Source organism: Eubalaena glacialis, chromosome 9 (assembly GCF_028564815.1).
Source record: "Eubalaena glacialis isolate mEubGla1 chromosome 9, mEubGla1.1.hap2.+ XY, whole genome shotgun sequence".
Classification (NCBI taxonomy): Eukaryota; Metazoa; Chordata; class Mammalia; order Artiodactyla; family Balaenidae; genus Eubalaena; species Eubalaena glacialis.
The window spans coordinates 14,578,683-14,601,767 of NC_083724.1; the positions used below are offsets into that span (position 1 = coordinate 14,578,683).

The following is a 23,085-nucleotide window of genomic DNA, read 5'->3' on the forward strand; positions in this document are numbered from 1 at the left end:
AGATGTGCCCACATCATGGACTGTATCCGTTTCTTCTTTTGTTCTTCTATTAGTCATCATTTTATAAATACTGATGTGAAGCTCCCATTTTCCTTTGTATTTTCTCAGTGAGTAGAAGATTCAGTAGAGTTAGAGAAAAATATATAATTTCTCTCCTGGACTAGTGCCCTTTTGTGGTGATTTAGTGCAGACACTTTATAAATAACTTCAGGCTTGGCTTGTTTGCTCGCTATATTTTGTTCTTATAAATCTTGGTTTCCACAATCAAAATTTTATGCCCATTAAACGGAACCAATCATGAATATCTAAAAAAGAGATTTGGTGCTTTAGTTAATAAACATTCTCACGCCTTAAATAGAATTAAATATTTGTTGGACAAATGAAGTTTTCTGTTAATACCAATAATTATTGAATGAAGAACAATGATAAAAGACTAGATCTTAAAAGTTCTTACCACAAGAAAAAAAATTTGTAATATGTGTGGTGGTGGATGTTAACTAGACTTATTGTGATGATCATTTCACAATGTATACAAATATCGAATCATGTTGTACACCTGAAGCTAATATAATATTATACTTCAATTATAGCTCAATTTTAAAAAATCAGTGAGTAGAAAATTCAAGGACATGGGGTGTTAGGGCAGAGAAAAACATCATCTAACTTTCGTTTTTTCCTGGAAGCAAAGCAAATCTGAGACATTTTAGTACTAATAAGGCATTATGGGAATTCCCTAATATGCTTCAACTTTGCTTTCACTTTGGGCTGAAGGTATATGTGTTGCTGATACTCTCAAGGCAAAGGTGTTCAAAAATGTCTTCCTGGAAATGAATATACCATATTCTGTTGTACGAGGGGAACAGATCCAATTGAGTGGAACTGTTTACAACTATAGAACGTCTGGAATTCTGGTAAGTATTTATGGTATGTTCAAATAAATGGAAAAAATGAAGATGTCCCTGATTTTCTGAGAATTCTATTAATGGAATTATCACGTACACACACACACAAACTCAACTCAGTGAAGGGAAGAAGAAAAGAAGAAGAGTTAAGATAACTATTCATACAACTCCAATTCAATGAAGAATACAAGTCCTTAAGATAATCAATGTGCCGTGGAGGCACATCAGAGAAATGTGAGCTTACATTTGGTTCATTCATCACCCTGATCTCCTTACCTCTAACAACCCTTTCCTTTCCTCCATTTTAGCCATTCACACTCTTCACTTTGCAGATCTTGTCTTCCCCCCGGAAAATTTGATTTCAAACATCTCACCAACTGACCACCTCCTACCTATCCTTCTGACTCATTAACCTTGTTACTTTGTAGCTACAGTTCTACAGCATCATTGAAACCTCCAGCTCTTTGACTCCATTACTTTTTATTCTTCATTAGCCTTCTTATGCTAAAGTCTTTACTTCACTCCTTGTTCAGGATAGAATTCATAAGCCATCATTATAGCCTCACTGATGAAAAACATGTCAACTCCCTTGATCCCCTATTGCTCTGGGGTACACTCTGTGAAAAACTCCAGCCATGGCCAGACCCACCATTCGTCTTCTTTTTGCCAACACATTTCTAAACAGAGTTATACATTAGGCTGTCTGATTTCACTTGAAAATCACAATCACAAAATTTTATATAGGAACTCAATGCAGTCCGAAAATCTGACTCTATTTTTTTTTTAAGCTCTAATTTTATTCTTAGACATGAGTATTTCAGTGGTTGCCAAAAATTTCGCTTACAGCTCCCTAAATCTTTTTGGAAAAACTAAGTACCCCATTGGCACATTTTTATATTGGCATCTAAAATTTTTCATCATAAATTCAAAAAATATGCAAATTTATAACTTCGGGAATACTTGAGTATTGATATTTTAAAAATAAAACTGTTATATCAAACTTTTAAAGGTATACAGCAGAATCTAAATACCATAGCAATCCATTTAAAAATACTCAAATAAACTCTTGTTAACAACAGATTATATACCATTCCTTTTATCTGTGAACTCATATTTCCATTTCACTCTCCTAGTGTTATATATTTTACACTTGAATGTTTTCTATCGATTACTCTCTCATACTTTGATGCAACAACAGTATGTACATACACTGAAATTGAATTATTTTTAAGTTTTATGATTATAAGACTCTAAGTGTCAAATAATTGCTTGCTGATCTAGTTAAAAATGTATTCAGGTTTTGATAGGTATTATCCTGAATTTATAAATTACTGTAAGGGAAACTGACTTGTCTACAATACTGAATTTTTTACCTCTCTTCATTCTTTTGCTTTATGTACTAGATCAGGGGTCAGCAATCTATGGCCCATGGGCCAAAACTGGCCTGCTCCCTCTTCTTTTATGGCCTATAAGATAAGAATGTTTTTCACATTTCTAAAAGGTTGAGGGGGGGAAGTAGAAGAAGAATATTTCATGGCACATGAAAATTATATGAAATTCAAATTTCAGTGTCCATAAATAAAGTTTAAAGCCACACCCATTTGTGTAGGTATTATCCATGGCAGAGTTGAGTAGTTGTGACATAGACCGTATGTAGTGCTTTCATTGCATTGCACTACTGCTCAGAGCACCACAATGTGCAATGACATAATTATAATTAGACAGTGTTTTAAGTGTCACACATCTCATGGTACTGCCATATTTTATTTAATTTTTAAATTATCAGTGCAGTATTCATCATATCAAAACAAGAAACAAGAACATCTGAGATATCTCAGGGTAATTACCGATTAATTACCTTTCCTCTTGAGTACAGATCACACTTTCCTATTTCTTTACATCTAGTAACTTTGCATTGACCCTTGGACTTTCTTAATGAAATGTTATAGAGACTCTGGATTCCATTACGATCCTCTGAAGAGCTTTCATCTTGGTTTGTGTGTTTTAGCAGGCAGTTGGCTGAATCAATCTCAAACTTTGAAATCTCAGTTCAGTTCCTTTAGCCTTAGCTGGGATGCTTAGAGTCTGTGCTGTGCGTAGTTCAAGGGTTGACCAGGTTTGAGCAAAGTTTATACGCTGAACCTGGAGGTCCTTCACTTTTCCACTGTGGTGGCTGCACCATACTCTGTCCCCTGGTTCTTTAAGCCAATAAGATGGCAGGTTCTACTGGAGGTTTAGCTACTCCTTGAGGGACTAATGGTGACTGTCCTCAGGTTAAAACTGTAAAAAAATAGGACCCTCACACAGTGTCCCTCCTTTCTTCTGAGTGTCACCTTCTCTTCCAACCTCTAGTGCCTTCAGGTAGTTTTTGTTTTTTTTAAATACGTATTTTGTCTAGAGCTTGTAGTTATTATTTGCAGAAGAGTTATCCAAGTAGGAGCTACTTGGCTATTTCTCAAAGCAGAACCACTGCCGGAGTTTTTGGTTTTTGGGGTTGTTTTTTTTTTTGATATTTGATATCAGTTTCAAAAGTTGCTTTCTATCTCAATTTACTAAGAGTTTTTATAATGAATTCATGTTGAATTTGATCAAATCACTCTTCTGTATCTATCCTTACCTACCCTACCCCAGCTCTCCAGGGGGAATCATTGGCCTCAGGTGACCCAAAAGTCTTCTTTAACTCCTGCCTCACCCACCCTAGCTGTTGTGTTTCCCAAGAAGATAGTTAAGAGGGAAAAGGAGCTTGCCATTTTTGAGAAATTCCTCAAAATTAGTTGTTGAATGTTGTTACTCTTCCTTGTTTACCTGCTTGATTTATTCTGGATCTTACAGATTTATTATTTTGGGTATAGTTCTGTCAGTTCACTAGATTTTGGAGAGGAGATGAAAAATATTCACTGTTTGAGCCAGAAGTCAGTAGGTATCATTATTATCCCCATTACAAAGATGAAGAAATGGAGGGTCATGCAATGTGCTCTTGTCACACAGGAAGTGGCAGAGCCAAGATTTGAACCTAGGTCTTTCCGGAGCCAGAGTCTGGCTGTATAATGGGGTACAAGTGGGAAGTTAATAAGAGGCAAGATTGGAAAAGTTGGTCGGGGGCATATTAGGCAGGACCTTAAATGCCAAGAGATGGAGTTTCCTGTCTTTCATAAAACCATTTATTGAATACCAAAGGCTGAGCTATAAGATACAAAGATGAATAAGACACACAGAGTGCCTGAGCCTGGGCTCCCACTGCTTAAAATATAAACATGTAAAGAGACAGTGTAACAAATGCTATCATGACAGCATGAACAAAGAACTTCAGTAGTGTTGTACCGGATTTAGTAGGTAACAGTCTAAGGGAGGTTAGATGTTTCTGAGCCAGTGTTGAGCTTTCTAGACATCCTGTCACATTGCTAAGCTCTATGGCAACTGGTTTGTGTGTTTTAGAAAATCTGAAATGAGCTTTCTCTACAGCCTTGGAATCTAAGGGATTATTTAACGAGTACCAGGGGAGAGTTTTTGTCCAGATGAATGTAATCAGGGCGTGCTTTCCTTATCATAAAATGTTTTGAGATAATTGTTCACTGGTGATATTTCAGTTCTGTGTTAAAATGTCTCCCGTGGAGGGAATCTGTTCATCGGGAAGCCCAGACATTGACCCTCAGGGGAAAAGTTCCTCCAAATGTCTGCCCCAGAGAATAGAGGGCTCCTCCAGCCACTTGGTGACCTTCAGCGTGCTTCCTCTGGAAATCGGCCTCCACAACATCAGCTTCTCACTGGAGACTTCTGTTGGAAATGAAATCTTAATAAAAACATTACGAGTGGTGGTAAGAAAATATGCTTTTTAAAAATTCTTTCAAAAACACTTTTTTCTTTCTGAAAAAAAAAGTTATCAGCAACTCATGCTTAAGTGATTCAGAAAGAGACACACAGAGAAAATGATAACACATACATAGCAAAATGCTAACATTTGGGGGAATCTGGGTGGAGGTTATCTCAGATATTTCTGGACTATTCTTATAACTTTTCTTTGAGTCTGAAATTATGTTTTTAAAGTTTAAATAAAACAATGATACTTGCTCATTGTAGAAAGCATGGAATACTGAAAAACCACAGAGAAGAAAATTAAAACCACCAAAAACCCCTACAACCAGAGATACCCAATTTTAACATTTTGGTATATAGTTTTCTGGAGTGTTTTTTTCCCCCAGCACATTCAGAAAATGTTTTGAAATCTGTGCCAGACATTATGCTAAGTACTGGAGCTACAGCAATAAATAAGATAGGATCCATGCATTTATAGTTTAGAATTTATAGTCTAGAAAATTTACCATTTTGTAAATGAGTAAACAGGCCAAAAAAGGAAGAAAACTATCATTTCTTAAGTACTGTTTACCCACACAGTCTGTTGAGTGTTTTCATGTTATCTTATTAAGATTAAGATTCTTGGCAAGAATGTTAATGACAGAGCTGGGTCTTCCGAGGTCTTCATTCTCTGAGTTCTGTTTTCAGCCATGAAATTCACTTCAGTAAACATGTATTGACTTATTTTGTACAAGGCGCATTCTATTTTCTATACATCTTTGCATGGTTGTTCCATGCACAGATTCTGGAGCCCCACGGCCTGAGTTTGAATCCTGGCTCCACTACTCCCTAGCAGTGTGACATAGGATAAGTTTCTTGATCTCTCTGGGTGTCAGTTTCCTCATATGTCACATGGGAGCACTACTCCATAGAGTATTTTTGAGGTTAAATGAGCTAATACATACAAAGCACTTAGATCAATTACCTGGCTTATAATAACTTCTATTTAAGTGTTTGCTCTGATCTTCATTCAAATAGCCAGAAAATCTTATTCCTGGAGGTAGACAAATAAGTATTTAAACATACTTTGCCTTCTCCAAAAAAAAAAAAAAGGATTTTTTAATTGGAAAAGTAGTCAAGTTGATTCAAGCATTCAGGTCATATAAATTTAATTATGTTTTTTTTTTGTTTTTTTTTTTATTATTTTGGCTGTGTTGGGTCTTCGTTTCTGTGCGAGGGCTTTCTCTAGTTGCGGCGAGCGGGGGCCACTCTTCATCGCGGTGCGCGGGCCTCTCACTATCGCGGCCTCTCTTGTTGCGGAGCACAGGCTCCAGACGCGCAGGCTCAGTAGTTGTGGCTCACGGGCCCAGTTGCCCCGCGGCATGTGGGATCTTCCCAGACCAGGGCTCGAACCCGTGTCCCCTGCATTGGCAGGCAGATTCTCAACCACTGCGCCACCAGGGAAGCCCCTAATTATGTTCTTAACTGAATGATTTTTGCCTTTATTTTAGCCGGAAGGTGTCAAAAGGGAAAGTTATGCTGGCACTACTCTGGACCCAAAGGGTATCTACGGTAGGCAAAATGAGTTTGTATTTTATATGTTGTCTTTTGCCCTAGAGAGATGTGTAAGCTGAAACACTACTTTTAAAAATGTTAATTGTCTAGAATCAGAAATATCCACTTCTTAGTTCACTGCCATTTTTGATAGCATGTGTTATATTATAATCTGGATGGGTTTAGAACAAAGAAAAATAATCCCATTAGGTTTTTGTTTGTTTGTTTGTTTTGCTGCATGGTGTGGCTTTTGGGATCTTATTTCCCCACCAGGGATCGAACTCAGGCAGTGAAAGTACCAAGCCCTAACCACTGGACCGCCAGGGAATTCCCAAAGTAACCCCATTAGTTTTAAATACAAAGCATTGAAATAGTAATCATTGCACGACTTCCCTTATGTATTAGTCATTTTACCATTCTATCCATCACAATAATAATTTATAATAGTTTCTTATAGAACCATCAGTCCAAAGGACACCTAAGAAAAAGTCATTTACATTCTTATCTAACATGCATTATTTGAAAACACAATAATGCTGATAAATTACTTAACAAAGCCATTCCTCATTGTTCCTGCTTCCTTGCTTTTCCTCCAGTTGAGATATTCTGAATCTTCTTAAAGTTAGAATTGTGCAAACATTTGAGCACTTCATCAAGGCCTAAATACCTCCGTATTTATGAAATTTAGAATGTTTTCAGTTAACAATTCTTTTCATCAAAAAAAGACAGACTACTGTAGTTCTTATTAAATGGTTGAAATTTACCTTATTGTTGCATTGTATCATTCTTCTTTTCTTTCAGTGATACAGCAATGGAAAAAAAAAAAGTTTTCTTACAAATCAAGACCACTATACTCAGAGTGCTATTTCCTCTAGGAAAGCAAAGAATTAATATTTACATTTCTAATCAGCTGAGTCCCATAAACTGAATAAGGATGACTTCATGCAAACTTTTTTCTCTAATTTTATCTTCACACAGACCTCCTCCCAGCCTGTGAAGGATATATGGGGAGTTATATGACAAATTCTGAGGTTTTGGCCTCATGCAGTCACATCACACCTCAGAGCCACTGCTTCCTTTGTCTTCTCTTTCTCTTCCCCCTTATGCCTGCTATACTAACATTATTGCAAACAGCTTTCCAAAACAGCCCTGTCTTACCCATCCCAGGTGTGAACATCAGGCCTACAAGATGGCAATGATCTTTTATCGGGGAATAGATCTCTCCATCAAAAATCTTGGTTAAAAAAAAAGAATCTATGCCTCTTTCCAATCTTGTCATATGACTTTTTTCCTTTATCATTTTAGACAACTTAGATTCAGGCAGCTTTGTTACTTTCCAGAGTGCTAAATAGGGTAAAGATGACAACCAATTCTGTCCAGTTTATTTCAGAGATTTTTTTAAATACTTCCAATCTGTGTATATTGGAATTGCTATACCGCTATGACACTTTACAGAGTTTTTTTTAAAAGACTAAAAAAACATATTTGGAAAAGTAAACAGACAATAATGTTAGAGGAAATCTGAGAAAAATATCAGTGAGGGAGAATGAGGTATCAGAACAAATTGTAAAGTAATAGGAATTAAAATTATGTGACATCAGTTTAAAAAGAGACTAAACACAGAAACTCAGTACACACGACTAGCCCTAGCCTTTGGTTCCTGCTTTCTCTGCCTGACAAGCTCTCTCCCCCAATTCTTCTTGTATCTCAGATGCAGAGAGTTCAGCTCCTCACCCACCTCAGTTCTCAGCACATCATCATCATTGGTTTGGGCAGGCCCCTCTCATGTTTTATTTTCTCTCCTCATGCCTGACCTCCACTCCCATTTCCCTTCCTTCAAATGCCCCCAATCTAATATGCTTGAAATATGTCTTAGAATATGGAGGAAAGGTTGTTTTGTGTGTGTATGTTTTTTTAACATATAAAAGGTATTGTGCTATAGGTCCTGTTCTAGTTCTTAAGTTTTTAAACACAATACTCTGTTTTAAACAAATATTTCTATTGCTATACATGCATTTAACTCACTGCTTCTACACAGTATTTTAGAGTGTATTCTGTTGCCAAACTCAGGTTCGGCTGCTTACCGCTCAAAAGGCAATAATTTGAGAGGCAAATGTCAATAGAAAGGAAAGATGCTTTAATCAGAGAAGCCAGCAATCTGGGGAGAAGGTAGACTCGCATCCCAAGACCAACTCCAAAGTTTCTGCTCAGCCATTACAGTTTTTAAAGGAGAAGGGGGGAAGAATCTCAGTGAATCATCTAGGCAGGAGGTTGAATTCTGCATCATTCTCCATTGTGTGCAGACTGGCTGACTCTTCAGATGTTATCTTGCCCACGTGATTTGCCTGCAGGATTTCTAAAGGGGCTGTTGGGGGTAGAGAGCTAGTCATTCTTTTTTTTTTTTCTTTTTGATTTATTTATTTTTGGCTGCGTTGGGTCTTCGTTGCTGTGCGGTGGGCTTTCTCTAGTTGCGGTGAGCAGGGGCTACTCTTGGTTGCGGTGCGCGGGCTTCTCATTGCAGTGGCTTCTCTTGTTGTGGAGCACGGGCTCAAAGTGCGCGGGCTTCAGTAGGTGTGGCACGCAGGTTCAGTCGTTGTGGCTCGCGGGCTCTAGAGCGCAGGCTCAGTAGTTGTGGCACACGGGCTTAGCTGCTCCGTGGCATGTGGGTCTTCCCGGACCAGGGATCGAATCCGTGTCCCCTGCATTGGCAGGCAGATTCGTAACCACTGCGCCACCGGGCAAGCCCTTTTTTTTTTAAATTTTTATTTTAAATTGGAGTATAGTTGATTAACAATGTTGTGTTAGTTTCGGGTGTTCAGCAAAGTGATTCATTTATATGTATACATGCATCTATTCTTTTTCAAATTCTTTTCCCATTTAGATTATTACAGAATATTGAGCAGAGTTCCCTGTAGAGCTAGTCATTCTTTAACTGCTTAATTCTTCATTATTGCTTCTTTTTATCTAGGAAAAGAATCAACAGGTTCTTTGATTCTTTGCATGGTGTGCATTCAGGAGAACATAAGTTAGGAGTTAGGTCAAACTGCCTAGTGATCTCATTCCTATAATTAGGTTCTTTTAAGGTTAGAGGGGGACAGAAATGGACAAACAGGAAAGGGGCAAAAGAGCTTCTTTCAATTCCCCACTGTCAAACATCATTCCATTTCTATGGGATCAGGGGTGAAGCTCCATCTTCTGTAACTTTCTTCATGCTGACATAGGGCACCATATTCTCAGAGTGGAAAATGTCAACATGGGTCTGTTACATCTTCGCTGACAATTTTAGTTGCCTGCTTACATATATGGGCAGAGCAAGATACAATTATTTTGATGCCCACAAAGATATAGTTTATTATGAGCAATAATGTTAATCCCATTCTCTTGAGGCCAGTTCTTGGAATTGTGCTAGCCATAGATTCAGTACTGCTCAAGATGGAGCAGCTAATGTCATGGCTACAGTCTGGTCCTCATGCAGTTAGCTTTTTTCCTCTGGGGGCAGTTACAGTATCTGTAAAACAACTCAGGAATATGCATCAGACACTCAGTCTGTGACTGTTGTCCTAATCATTAACTGCTCATTTTTGTACTTGGGGGCCCTTCAGGGTTCTGCTCAGTTCCAATTCCACCACAATTTTACTTACCCATTCCCTAGTGACAGGTTCCCCACTACCATCAATAATGCTGCAATGACAGCTCTGTTTACAATAGCCAGGACATGGAAGCAACCTAGGTGTCCATCATCGGATGAATGGATAAAGAAGATGTGGCACATATATACAATGGAATATTACTCAGCCATAAAAAGAAATGAAATGGAGGTATTTGTAATGAGGTGGATGGAGTTAGAGTCTGTCATACAGAGTGAAGTAAGTCAGAAAGAGAAAAAGAAATACAGTATGCTAACACATATATATGGAATCTAAGGGAAAAAAAATTAAAAAAAAAGGTCATGAAGAACCTAGTGGCAAGATGGGAATAAAGACACAGACCTACTAGAGAATGGACTTGAGGATATGGGGAGGGGGAGGGGTGAGATGTGACAGGGTGAGAGAGTGTCATGGACATATATACACTACCAAATGTGAAATAGATAGCTAGTGGGAAGCAGCCGCATAGCACAGGGAGATCAGCTCGGTGCTTTGTGACCACCTAGAGGGGTGGGATAGGGAGGGTGGGAGGGAGGGAGATGCAAGAGGGATGAGATATGGGAACATATGTATATGTATAACTGATTCACTTTGTTATAAAGCAGAAGCTAACACACCATTGTAAAGCAATTATACTTCAATAAAGATGTTTAAAAAAAAAATAAATAATGCTGCAATGAACATCCTTATTCATCTCCCTTTACGAATCTGTGTGAGAATTTATCTGGACTATGTTTCTTGGAGTTGAACTGCTGGGTCAAAGGGCATACATATACTGAATATCATTTACTTCTGTCACATTGCTCTTCAGAATGGCTGTACTATTTATACCTCCACCAGCACTGCATAAGGATTCTCCTCATTCCACATCCTCACCAACACTTGGTGTTACTCGCCTCTCTAAAATGTGCCCTTTTTGAGGGGTATAAAGTGACATCTCATTATTGTTTTAATTTGGATTCTTCTGATTACAGTGATTTCTAAACATTTCTTCATGTACTTGCTGGCCATTTGGACTTCCATTCTGTGAATTGCCTATTCCTATCTTTTGCACTTTTTTCTATTTTCCACTTGGGTTTTCTTGTCTATTTCTTGTTGATTTTGTCCTTCATATACTTCTTTGAGCAGTCGTAAACCTTAGTGGGTTTTGAACAGTAATCTTTTATTCTGATATAGTCAAATTCATTATAATTTCATTTTATGGTTATATATCTTAGTTCACAAAGACATTATTGCATATTTTATCCTATTGGTTTTAAAGATTTAACTTTTAAATGTTTTAATCTCTCTGGCACCTACCTTTATAAGTGGTGCCTTGATGGGTCTTTTTTATGATCTCTGACAAGGAGTAAAATTGACTTCTCTCAGTTTTAGCTTTTTTTTCTGTACCTTTTCCATCTAGTAGAAGAGTTGATAATGAGAAATGAAATAGTCAAGGGCAGGTATCAATGGAAAAAAATGGTGGAGGATCAAATTTAGATAATCTCCAACAACTTACTGTCATAAGTACCATATATTGAGCACAAACTGTTTGCCATGCTTTGTCTACATTATTTTTATCTTTATAAAAACCCTTTGAGGAAAATACTATTACCTCTATTTAACTGATGAGCAAACCAAAGCATAGAAAGATTGTGTCTTGCCCAGTGTCACATCCAGAGTAAGTTCTTTCTGAACTCAGTACTCTTTCATCAACATTGCAAAGCTCTCAAATGTCTTCACTGAGTTTTATTTTAATATTATATCCTCAGCATTTATCAAAGGTTGATGAGGAAAGAAGAGGAACATTCCTGTCTCTTCTGCAAAGCCATGTGGTTTGGCCATGCAATTGCAAAATGTCACTAGTGTTTTTTTTTTAGCATCTACCATGTGCCAGGGACTAAGTGCTTGGGACTACAGCGTTCAATAAAAATGGTTCTGCCCTCAGAGAGCTTTCTTAGCAGGACAATGGGAGGAGGAGTCTCTTTGTGGTGACTACTATGGGTTCTGCAGTAAAGCTTCCTGAGTTCAGATGCAGCTTCATCTGGACTAGCTCTGTGACCTTGAGCAATTTGCTTTCTAAGCCTCAGTTTTCTCATCTATAAAATGTGCATAGGGTTGTTGTGAGGATAGGGTGCATAGGGTTGTTGTGAGGATCCAGTGTAACAATGCATTCAAAGAGCTTAGCAGTGTGCTTGGTATTCTATCAGTAGAATGATAAATACTATCATTTTCATGAAATAAACCAACGATTACAGTAGAAAATGCTCCGATACAGCATGCTTAAACTCTGTTATTGTGCAGAAAGAAAAAGTGTCTAAGTTAGATGGAGAGGAGAAGGTAGAAGGGATTTCAGGGCATGCTTCCCAATGGAGCTAATCTTCACATTTCCTTGACTAAGGAATTACTTGTTAGTTATTTTTAGATTTCAGTTCCGGGAATAATTTTCTGTCTTTGGACAAAACAGCATGCTCCCTTTTACTGATGAATAAGATTTATATAACCTATTTATTTCCTATCGTGTAATGACCAGGAAGCTTACAGTCAACTTTAATGCTTTATTTAATGAGATTATATAAACCTAGGGTTTGATAAAAAATCCTTGATTATTTTTAATTTCCCTTTTAAATTTTAATATTGTTGTTATAAAAGAGTCTATGTGTAAATCTAATAATTTTCTTTTAAATTTCAGGCGTCATTAGTAGACGAAAGGAGTTCCCATACAGGTTACCATTGGATTTGGTCCCCAAAACAAAAGTCAAAAGGATTGTGAGTGTAAAAGGTAAATTAACAAGTGCCATTTTTATTTCTTATTTCACTTTGTGTTTCAAACAAAAATCAAATATTCTCATGATTATCCTATTTCTCCTCTTCTCTATGCAGTTGCAGATACAATAGGGGACCTCTGGGAGTACCCTATTCCTACTCCCACCTTCAAATCCCTAACCACTCTTCCAACCCTCTTCTTCCAGTGGCCTGATTTGAATGAAGATGCATGCTCCCATGATGGAGGGTGAGGGCTGTCATTGGCCCAAAGACCTCTCTAAAATGAGAGTGCAGCTGCATCCAGATTTAAAGGACTTTCTATTATCCTGGTGGCCAGTCCTGTTCCAGAGAGGGCTTTGTGACCTGCAAATGGCCCCAAGAAAGCAGCTCTGCTCTTCTAGAGTGCCAGTACATTTGTAGAAGTGGTGTCTTTAGCAGGATTTATCCCTGGTCTCCAGCCATTAAAAATTCAATGACGCATCATCAAAATAATAGAATGTCCTGACTACATTTTATCTTAGATAAAACCTTGGAATCACAGAATGTTAGTACTGGAAAAGACCTTTTTAATCATGTCCAACTCTGTAGTTAGATATATAAGAAAGTGTTTTTCCCAGGGTCTCGCGATGAGTTATAGACAGAGCTCTCATAGCACTCACAGAGTGTTCTCAGTTCAGACTCTTCACTTTGCTTTGTGGATGCTATTGATTTATAGAGTTTACAATATCTAAAGCTTTCAGGTTGAATGGCAACTAATTTGCCATGTCCTCTATGCTGTAATCTGCCCACTGTATTACACCATCTTATCCCCATATTGCAGTGGTATTTTTAAGCCTGCTTTTGGTGTTTCTTTTAAATACATCTTCTAATCAAATTTTTTTCCTCTCCCCAGTTCTGAGAAGTAATTCAGCTGCCTAGATAAAAAGGAAAGGATAGGGATGGTTGCTCTTATCTCCATTTAAAATATACTGTTACTCAGTTAGAAGTTGACAGAAATTGATTGTACCTACAATGATTTTTGTTTGTGTGCTTGTTTGTTTGTTTCAGGACTGCTTATAGGTGAGGTCATGTCTGCAGTTCTGAGTCAGGAAGGCATTGATATCCTTACCCACCTCCCCAAAGGGAATGCAGAGGCAGAACTGATGAGCACTGTCCCAGTATTCTATGTTTTTCACTACCTGGAAGCAGGAAATAATTGGAACATTTTTTCTGCTAACTCATTAACTCAAAAACAGAACTTGAAGAAAAAATTAAAAGAAGGTAAGAAAAAAACTATATCACATATTATACATTAAAATCTTGTGATTTTTAAACTATTAGTTTGATTAAACTAATATTTAAGTTACGAATCATACAAAAGCTTATTTGTAAAAGCATTTCAGCCAAAAAAAAAAAAATTCTTGAGGTGGACTGTATTACACAAATAAATACTGTTTGCTGGAGCGCTTTGGCTTAACTTACTAAAACGCCTGGATGAGATACAAGACACCTGCATTCCAAACTCTGCAGAGTACTTCCTTCCTTCTTGAATGAGCTCAGAATGTTCTACTTGATAATTCCCAATTCAAGCGATTCATATACTTCCTTTGAGAAGTTCAGTGCTGACCACAGAGCATGTGCTTGCTGCCCAACACCAAGGGAAGTTTAGTGTTCCCAGGGGCTAATAAAGCACTCTCTGAGTAGAAATGGGGGTCACTGAAGCACTGTGTTCTTTCCCTGGTGCCTCTTAGGGATGGTGAGCATCATGTCCTTCAGAAATACTGACTATTCTTACAGCATGTGGAAGGGTGGAAGTGCTAGCACTTGGTAAGTAGAAAGTTTTGACTTGCATTTTCATATAGTAGTTAATTAACTAAAGAATAACAACCTTAGAGGAAACTCTGTCCAGTTGCTCAGGCAAAAAGCCTGGTCATCCTTCACTGCCCTCTTTCTCTTACAAGCCACATCTGATCTAGCAAATCCTTTTGGCTGCACCTCCGAAATATATCCTGATCTTGACTACTTCTCACCAACCCCAACCCACCACCCTGGTCCAAGCCATTCTCATCTCATACCTGGATTATGACACTAGCCCCCTCTGGTCTTTCAGCTTCAGCCCTTGCCCTTTTTCAGTCTATACTCAACACAGCAACCAGAGGGGAGTCTGTTAAAACATGTTAGGTCACGTCCCTCAAAACCATTCAGGAGCTTCCCATCTTACCCAGGGTAAAAACCAAACTTCTTACTGTGATCTACAAGGCCCTACATGGTCTAGCCCTACCTCACCTCTCCAACTACATCCCCTACTACTCTCTTTCACTCCACTCGAGCCCCACTGGCCTTCTTGCTGTTCCTCGAACATGCCAGCCATGCTTCCACCTCAGGGCCTTTGCACTGAGTACTCCCTCTTCCCCCTCTTCCTGAGGTATCAGCATGGCTGACTCTCCTACCTCCTTCAAGTCTTTACCAAAAGTCACCTTCTCAATGAGGCCTCTGTTGATCATTCTATCTAGCATGCCATTCCCATCCTAACACTTCATATTCTTCTCCCCAGCTTTCCTTTACTCTTTAGAATTTATCACTAACATTCTTACTTACCACACTTATTGTCTGTCTCGCCACTAGAATGTAAGCTCTATGTGGGCAGTTTCAAGTATTCCTAGTGCCTGGTATGTACCTGGCGTATAGTAGGTGCTCTGTAAGTACTTAATTGGTGAAGCATAATAACTTCCAAAATTCTGATTATTTGAGGGAAAGTCAGTCTGAATTAATAAATCCATATGGCAACTTATTTTCAAAAAATAATATCATGCTTTGACAAAATATTTACTAAAAACACTGTGACAGGTACTTTGTAGGTTCTGCTATATGAAACACTTTTAAGCGGTTTACAATCTAGAATAATTGTCTTTTAAATTATGCCCTCAAACTGTTGAGAGTCCCCAGGATTTTATCCTTGACCCTCATTTTCTAGATTCTCTCCTTGTGCAATCTCATCTTTGCCCATGACTTCCATAATTCCTATGCAGATGATTCTCTAATCACGTCTCAAGGCCTATCTTCTTTCCTAAGCTCCAGATCCACATTTCTGTGGACTTGGGAGCCAAAAGCCCTTTGAACACATTCCATGCCAAATTCATTCTTTTGTTCCTCTGTTCCCCTAATCAGCGCACAGCAGTACTTTGTCCTCCACTGACCAAGTTTGACTCCTCCCTTCCCTTTCCTTTCCTTTATATCCAACCAGTCACCATGTTTCACAGATTGTACCTTAGAAGTGGGTCTGACCCTGTGTGGGTGGCACATTTTGAAAGACACACAGGCCCCTGGAGTATGGCAACCAGAGGATAAAACCCAGGATGCAGGGAGTGGGGGTCGATACAGACTGTAAAACACCACAGAAGGAGCTGGAAACTAAACGCCTGGAGAACAGAAATCCCCACGAGAAGATGCGATAGCCTCTCAGGAAACCCCCAGAGCCTCTCAAGATTCTGGGCAAGACTGAGTGGATGGTGTCCAGCCAGAAACATAGAAACGCTTGGACCCAACCACCCCAGGCCCAACTCCATGAGTTCCTTTGGAGATAAACATACATAGAAGAAAATGGCCAACACCTGAATACTTTCCAAAAAAATTTTTTTTAGAAATACAAGGAAGATACAAAAAGTACTAAGAATAATATTCCTTTAAAAAGGAAAAGGAAAACAAAATTTTAAAGTGAGGGAGAGAGTCAAGTGGTCTGAGTCTCAAGGGCTTCTGGCTCCTGGGCTGCTGAGTGAAGGAATTGGAGGGGAAGAAAGGAGGCATAAGGGGCACATGGGGTCATGAAGTATTTAGATCCCCTCTGATATTCTTTGAGAGACAGTAGAGACTGAACTTGCTTTTTGACTAAGTAATCATAATAATTAGAGCTTCCTTGGGAGGTGGTGAGTTCTGCATCAATAACATGGCTCAAGGGGAAGCGAGATAAACACTCCCACGGATGTTGGGGAAGAGAATTCAGACTTCAGACGGGGATTTAGATTAGATAGCTTGTACAAATTTTACAATCTAGAATTTTATGATTTCGTTCCTCCATATCTCATGCCCATGAGTCAGTGCTTTAACACAAAACTATTTGTTTCAACACTATTGTCTTTAACTTTAGAGAAAGAAGAATTTTTTTATCATCAGGCATCAATTTTCAGCTTGTGTACAAGCTAACAATGTTGCAGTCACAGAAGATGTACTGCTCACATTTGATTGTTTTTGGAGATCTTCCTGAAATCTTCCCTGCCCTTGTGAAATGGTAACAACTTACTTTGGAATTGTGTGTTTTAAAACATTATTTTCTTTTCAAGAATAAACACTGTATGAACTAAAACACACTGAAAGTTGAAAACCAAAAGGGATTCAATGTCTAAATGTTTATTTATTTGATTTTGTCTCAAAGGTTAACAGCTTTTGCTTTAAGAGTACTTGGACAAGTAAGTAAATATGTAGATCAGAACCAAAATTCAATTTGTAATTCTTTATTGTGGCTGGTTGAGAATTGTCAACTAGAAAATGGATCATTCAAGGAAAATTCCGACTATCAACCAATAAAATTACAGGTAAGGAAACCAAATGCACAGATGAGCAATAGTTTTATTTACAAGTTTGAGTTGTGTTCTCATCCATTTTATAAGAATGAAAAAGAGAGGGGAGAATATATGCAATCCTGCAAAAAACTTCTCTTGTGTACAAAGAATTTGAAAGGTCTTCTCATCCTGCTCTTCAGACAATTCAGCACAGGTCAGATGAGTGAGATCTTGGACATCTGGTGTAACAGGCATTAGTGGGTCACAGGGTACAAGTGCTAGTGATCTCAGAACGGGTAAAATGTGCTAATTTGTCCATGTACACTTGGTATGAATCTGAACTTGAACTTCAGAGCCTTCTTACAGGTCAAGGCTGCAAGATGTTGTTGTGAAACATGGAAGGGATCCTATTTACACTCTGTTAGAAAGAGTGGGGTCAATTTATTAAAAGTACAACAAAATGTTGTTTGAAATTGGAATCCACTTACATACTTGAATTGCAAAATCTCTGCAAAATACTGCTACAACATCTTCTACTCCTAGAATGTATTTTTTAGGATCCAACAGCTTTTATTTATTTATTTATTTTGCCTGCCCCAATCCAATCCCTTTCATATCAGGCACAAGTGGCCTCTTGGCTGACAGGGGTCCCATAATTAGGACCGATTAGGACTCACACAAGAAATGCGGGCAACTGACATCATCTAGGTGCTATTTGAAGAGTAAAATACTACAACAATTTTTTTTAAGATCCCACCCATCCATCCATCTATTCGTATCCATTCAACAACCATTCACTAAGCACCTAAAACATGCAAGGGCCTATTTGGGGCACCATGGGGGAGGAAGAGTGGGAAGGATGGACCAGAGAGTATCCCTGCCACAAAGGAGCTCACACACTGGTAGGGAAAGTGGGGTATAAGTGCTAATAACTCTAACCAAGATTTAAGTGTGTGTGTTCATTTATTTATTCAATAAGTATGTATTGAATGTGTACAAAGTGCTACATGGTAGGGACATAACAGTGAACAAAACAGGTGTGGTCACTGAGGCCATGGCAGTTACAGTCTAGCAGAGAAGTCAGACATTGAGTAAGTGATTTCAAGTGTGTGATTCATGTTAAGAAAAGGGAAATACAGTTTCTTTGAAAGCAGGAACTCTAACCTAGATTGGGGGAGTTGAGAAAATGGGTTGACCTGGTCCCTGGGAGCTAGGTAGGAGGGAGGCAGGCAGAGTGTTGCAAGTGGAGCAAACATCATGCCTGTTATCTTGAAGTAGCGAGAGGGTGGTTCATTAAAAGAGCTGGAGCCGAGAAGTCCAGAGGGTGAGTGGCACAAAATAAAGCTGGAGAGAAAAGTAAAGGTTACTTACTGGAAGGTCTTGGAAGCATTGCATAGGAACGTCACTGCCCTAAGAGGAGAAAATGTGGGAGAACAGAGGCAGAATAGTGCTTCGCAGAGGAGGTGGGTCTAGAAGGAGAGGGTGAACTTGAACGTGGTGAAGAGGTATGAAGTGGAGCTACAGGGTAGAGAGGTGGAGGAGAGAAAAGCAAGTGAAAGCATGTAAGACTCAGAGCTTTGAAAAAACGCAAGCAGTCCGACTAGAGTGCATGAAGGGAGAGAAAGAGAGTAGGTCCAAAGTGGAGATTCGAGCCAGGTCATTTCACTTTAAAGACACCAGTTCGCTCTCCTTTTTAAACATTGCTTATTTTTAGGGTACCTTGCCCATTGAAGCCCGGGAGAAAACTTTATATCTTACAGCCTTTGCTGTGATTGGAATTAGAAAGGCCTTTGATATATGCCCTCTGGAGGTAAGTAAGAGTTTTCTTTCTCCAACACCCATGGTCTTTTTCTGTACCATATTCTTGGGGGGAGGGGGGAAGGTAAGAGGGGGGCTTGAAAATAACTTTAAATCCAGAATTTAAGGATTTCAGAATTATGATAGATACTAGAGAACATCTAGTCCAACCCACTCATTGACAGTTGAGAAAGCTGAGGTCTGTAGGAAAGGTGAATTTAATTGTCCCATGTCACAGGCTACTGACTCATAGAGCTGTGATTAGAACAGATAACTTCTGACTGTGATGAGAAAATGACCCCGTGTCCGCAGCTTCCTACTCTTACCTCTGCTAAATCTTATGCCACGTATGTGACTGTTGTTCTATAACCCGGAATACAGAATGTTGAGGTACTCTGTATCACAGAACTGTTGAGGATGCCCCATACCACGTTTGCTGCCTTGGGTTGTGCTGTTTCATTTGCTTGGAAGCTGAAGGGAGAAAGGAGAGGATCCACTTAAGTGAATCAATATAGAAGATTCCAAAGATTAACAGAATTGAGACCCTGATCTGGGAAGTAAATTAGACATGTCCTTCAAACCAGCAGACAGAACCAAGATGGAAAAACCCAAGGGGATTGATAGGACTCGAACCACAAAACAATATAATTGTTTAGTTTAGTTCAAGAGAATTGTTTTATATATATATCCAGCAAGACAAAATAATCAACAAGGAGAAGTTAGCAGTGGTGCTGGGAGAGAATGCGCCAGGCAAGATGTCAGCAGCGATGCACCATGCTGCCTCCTCATCCACTTATCCAAAATAACTACTTTAGTTGTCTCAGGACAAAATCATAAAGACTATTTTCCCAGGAATCCTTAGGATCAAAAAGTTCTTTGACAGCTTGGCTCTTTTTCTGCTACTGATGGTTTTAGTTAGTAAAACTCCTTTTGAAAATGTGAATCTGTCTCAGCTATGCTGGGGGGGAATGGAGAAAGCTGTGTCTATACTTGGTGCTTCTTGTTCCCAGAGGCTAGGTCTGACATGGGAAGCAGAAATTCAGTGGAAAAACCTCTACCGAGGAGGGGAGGATTCAGAAACTAAAACAACCAGATGTGGACAATCTCGTTTTCACTTTCCAGGTTACGATCTGCTCCTTCTCCCGGAAGGATTTGCTTCAGGGAGACACCATCCATTTCCATTAGGTCATTTCTCTTTCCACCCTTCACCTTGCCTGCCCCAGAGTGGTGCAACCTGGGGGCAGTTCCCATCAGTTGATAGGCCGATGCTTGACAAAGAAACTTAGGTATCTTCTGCTCTTGTTTCCAGAAAGTCAGCACAGCTGTAACTAAAGCTGACACCTTTCTGCTTGAAAATACCCTCTCGACCCAGAGTACTTTTACACTGGCCATTGCTGCTTTTGCTCTTTCCCTGGGAGATAAGACACACCCACAGTTTCGTTCAATTGTCTCAGCCCTGAAGAAGAAAGCTTTGGTTAAAGGTATGACTTGTTCCTGACAGGTACTCGGCAAGTGTCTACTAGGCATGTAGCGTCTGCTAATTGGGGAAGGGGTGGTGGCATGCATAGTGGAGTGAGACACCATCCCTGCCCTCAAGAAACAAATCATCACAATACAATGGAATAAGCGCTGTTATTCATTTACTTAGTCACTCATTCAGCACATATTTATTCATTCCTTAATTCAACAAAGGAACGAATGTGTATTGAGTGTATTGAGTATTGAGTACCTCCTATGCACCAGGCACTGTTCTAGGCTCTGGGATAAAGCAACAGACCAAAAAAAAAAAAAAATTCAGGCCTTCATGAAACTTACATTCTAGTTAGGGAGAGACAAACACGATAAATAGCTAAAACATTTAATATACTGAATGGGTTAGTGATGACTGATATGAAGAAAAATGAAGCAGGGAAGTGAGACAGGACGAGGGGGTGGGTTGTAATTTTAGATGGGGTTGTCAGGCTTAAGCCTCACTGAGAAGATGGTGTTTGAGTCAAGACCTGAAGGAGGTGAGGAAGCAAGCCAGTGGCTCTCTGGAAGGGTGTTTCCTGGTGGAGAAACAACTTTGCATATTACTGAGGTAGGAGCGTGCCTGGTGCTCCAAAAAAGGCCAGGAGGCCAGTATGGCTGGAGAGAAATGAGATGAGGGTAAGAAGTGATGTCAGGGAAGGAAAGGGTGAGAGAGTGCCATGTAGGACCTTGGAGGTCATTACTGGAGCTCTGCAGGACTCCTGTATACAGTTGTGCAATGTACAAAGCACCCAAGCAAGCAGGTGAATTAAGGCTGAAATCCAGCCTGTGCTCCGCTCCCCCATCCATGCACCCTGGTTTGAGTCAGCTTCTACCCTGAGCAAGGGGTGCCTGAGTCTCCTTCACATCAAGGTGCTATGGGGGCCAGTGTGAGCCCCAGGAGAGTGCATGACCTAGCTTGTATTGTACCAGGTTGACTACAAAGGTATATATTTCATTTTGAAGAGTAAAGATATTGCTTCCTATGGGTCAACAGTAAAGAAATAGAGAGGAGCTGTGGTCATTGGCTAATGTGCCTAGACCAGCACCGGCATGGTTGGGCACTTCTGAGCCGTCTCCTGACTAAGGTTTTCTAAAAGTTTACTAAATCTTACATGAGGTTTATCATTATCTACAAAATTTGACGTCTGTCATCATTTAAAAATGACTGACTCTTAACATATACCTCGAAACCACTTGTATAATACTTTTCAAATAACACAAAAGAAATGTCTTGGGTATTGTAAGAAATGAATCATAAAATCATAGAATTTAAGAGCTAGAAGGGAATTTAATAATTCAAATAATGTTTGATCTGGAAGTATCTTTAAAAACCAAAACTTTCATTCTAAATACAGCCTCCACGAGTGAGGGAAAACATTTTGTCCAAAGTCGTGCAAATCAGGTAATTCTGATGTGTAAATAGATAACATCAAAATTTTGAGGGATGGAATGGGAGGTTGGGATTAGCAGATGCAACCTATTATATATAGAATGGATACACAACCAGGTCCTACTGGATAGCACAGGGAACTATAGTCAATTATATATATATATATATAATATATATATATATATATATATATATATATATATATATATATATATAAAATACATATATATTATATATATATAAATATATATATACATTCTTTTTTAGATTTTTTTCCATTATAGTTAAAAGAGCCCTGTATTAAGGGATCTTGTTTGTATTGGTCACCTTGAGAAAGTTCTTCTTACAAAAGAGTAAAAAATTTCTGGAAACCAGAAGGCCACTACCAGAAGAAACTTCTAGAAACCTGCTAGAATTGTTATGCCAAATTCACACTTTTCATCATATTTACCAGTGTGATTTGTTGATGTTCAGGTAATCCACCAATATATCGTTTTTGGAAAGATGATCTTCAACAGAAAGACAGCTCTGCACCTAATACCGGCACAGCACACATGGTAGAAACCACGGCCTATGCCTTACTTACCAGCCTGAGCTTGAAAGACATGAATTACGTTAATCTAATCATCAAATGGCTATCAGAAGAGCAGAGGTATGGAGGTGGCTTTTATTCGACCCAGGTAATGTTTCTTTCTCACGGTCCATCCTCCTGGAGATATTTTTAGTGCCTCCCACACCACACATTCCACACTCCTTCTGACCTCCATGCTTCTGTCACCAAGGGAGCATACCAAAGATATGAATAAAGGACTAGAATCAAGGACCCTAATGGATATCTGCATTGACACCCTTCTTATACAGAGGAGCAAGTCAGCCTCAGGAGGTTCATTCAGGGAGTTAGTGGCAGAGCCAAAATCAGAACTCACGTCTCCTGACTCTAAGCCCAGTACTTCCTTTATGATTCTTAATTACCATGAAGGGCTAGGAGAGTTAAATCCTATGTAAGAAACAGCAGCTGCCATGCAAAGGTACTGATGTTCCCTTCCACAAAACAAATAAAAAGTGAGAGGAATACTGATTATTAACATGTTTATCTATCTACCTACCAATGTAAACTCATTTAAGTATGTATATTTTACATGATAACTATATGCAGTTGTTTAGTGTACATTTAGTCTACATTCAAGTTTATCTCAAATGTTAGCATCGTC

General features: G+C 39.0%; 1 protein-coding gene across 1 annotated transcript in view; it reads left to right on the top strand.

Moving 5' to 3' along the window:
• C5 (complement C5) overlaps nucleotides 1-23,085 on the top strand; it is an 80,039-nt gene that overhangs the window by 36,050 nt on the left and 20,904 nt on the right. The window contains exons 20-29 of the mRNA XM_061200005.1: nucleotides 772-911; nucleotides 4,490-4,717; nucleotides 6,206-6,266; nucleotides 12,567-12,656; nucleotides 13,688-13,900; nucleotides 14,371-14,446; nucleotides 17,049-17,208; nucleotides 18,890-18,985; nucleotides 20,282-20,453; nucleotides 22,349-22,554. Coding sequence (XP_061055988.1) covers nucleotides 772-911; nucleotides 4,490-4,717; nucleotides 6,206-6,266; nucleotides 12,567-12,656; nucleotides 13,688-13,900; nucleotides 14,371-14,446; nucleotides 17,049-17,208; nucleotides 18,890-18,985; nucleotides 20,282-20,453; nucleotides 22,349-22,554 — 1,442 coding nt within the window. The remainder of the gene's footprint in view (nucleotides 1-771; nucleotides 912-4,489; nucleotides 4,718-6,205; nucleotides 6,267-12,566; nucleotides 12,657-13,687; nucleotides 13,901-14,370; nucleotides 14,447-17,048; nucleotides 17,209-18,889; nucleotides 18,986-20,281; nucleotides 20,454-22,348; nucleotides 22,555-23,085) is intronic.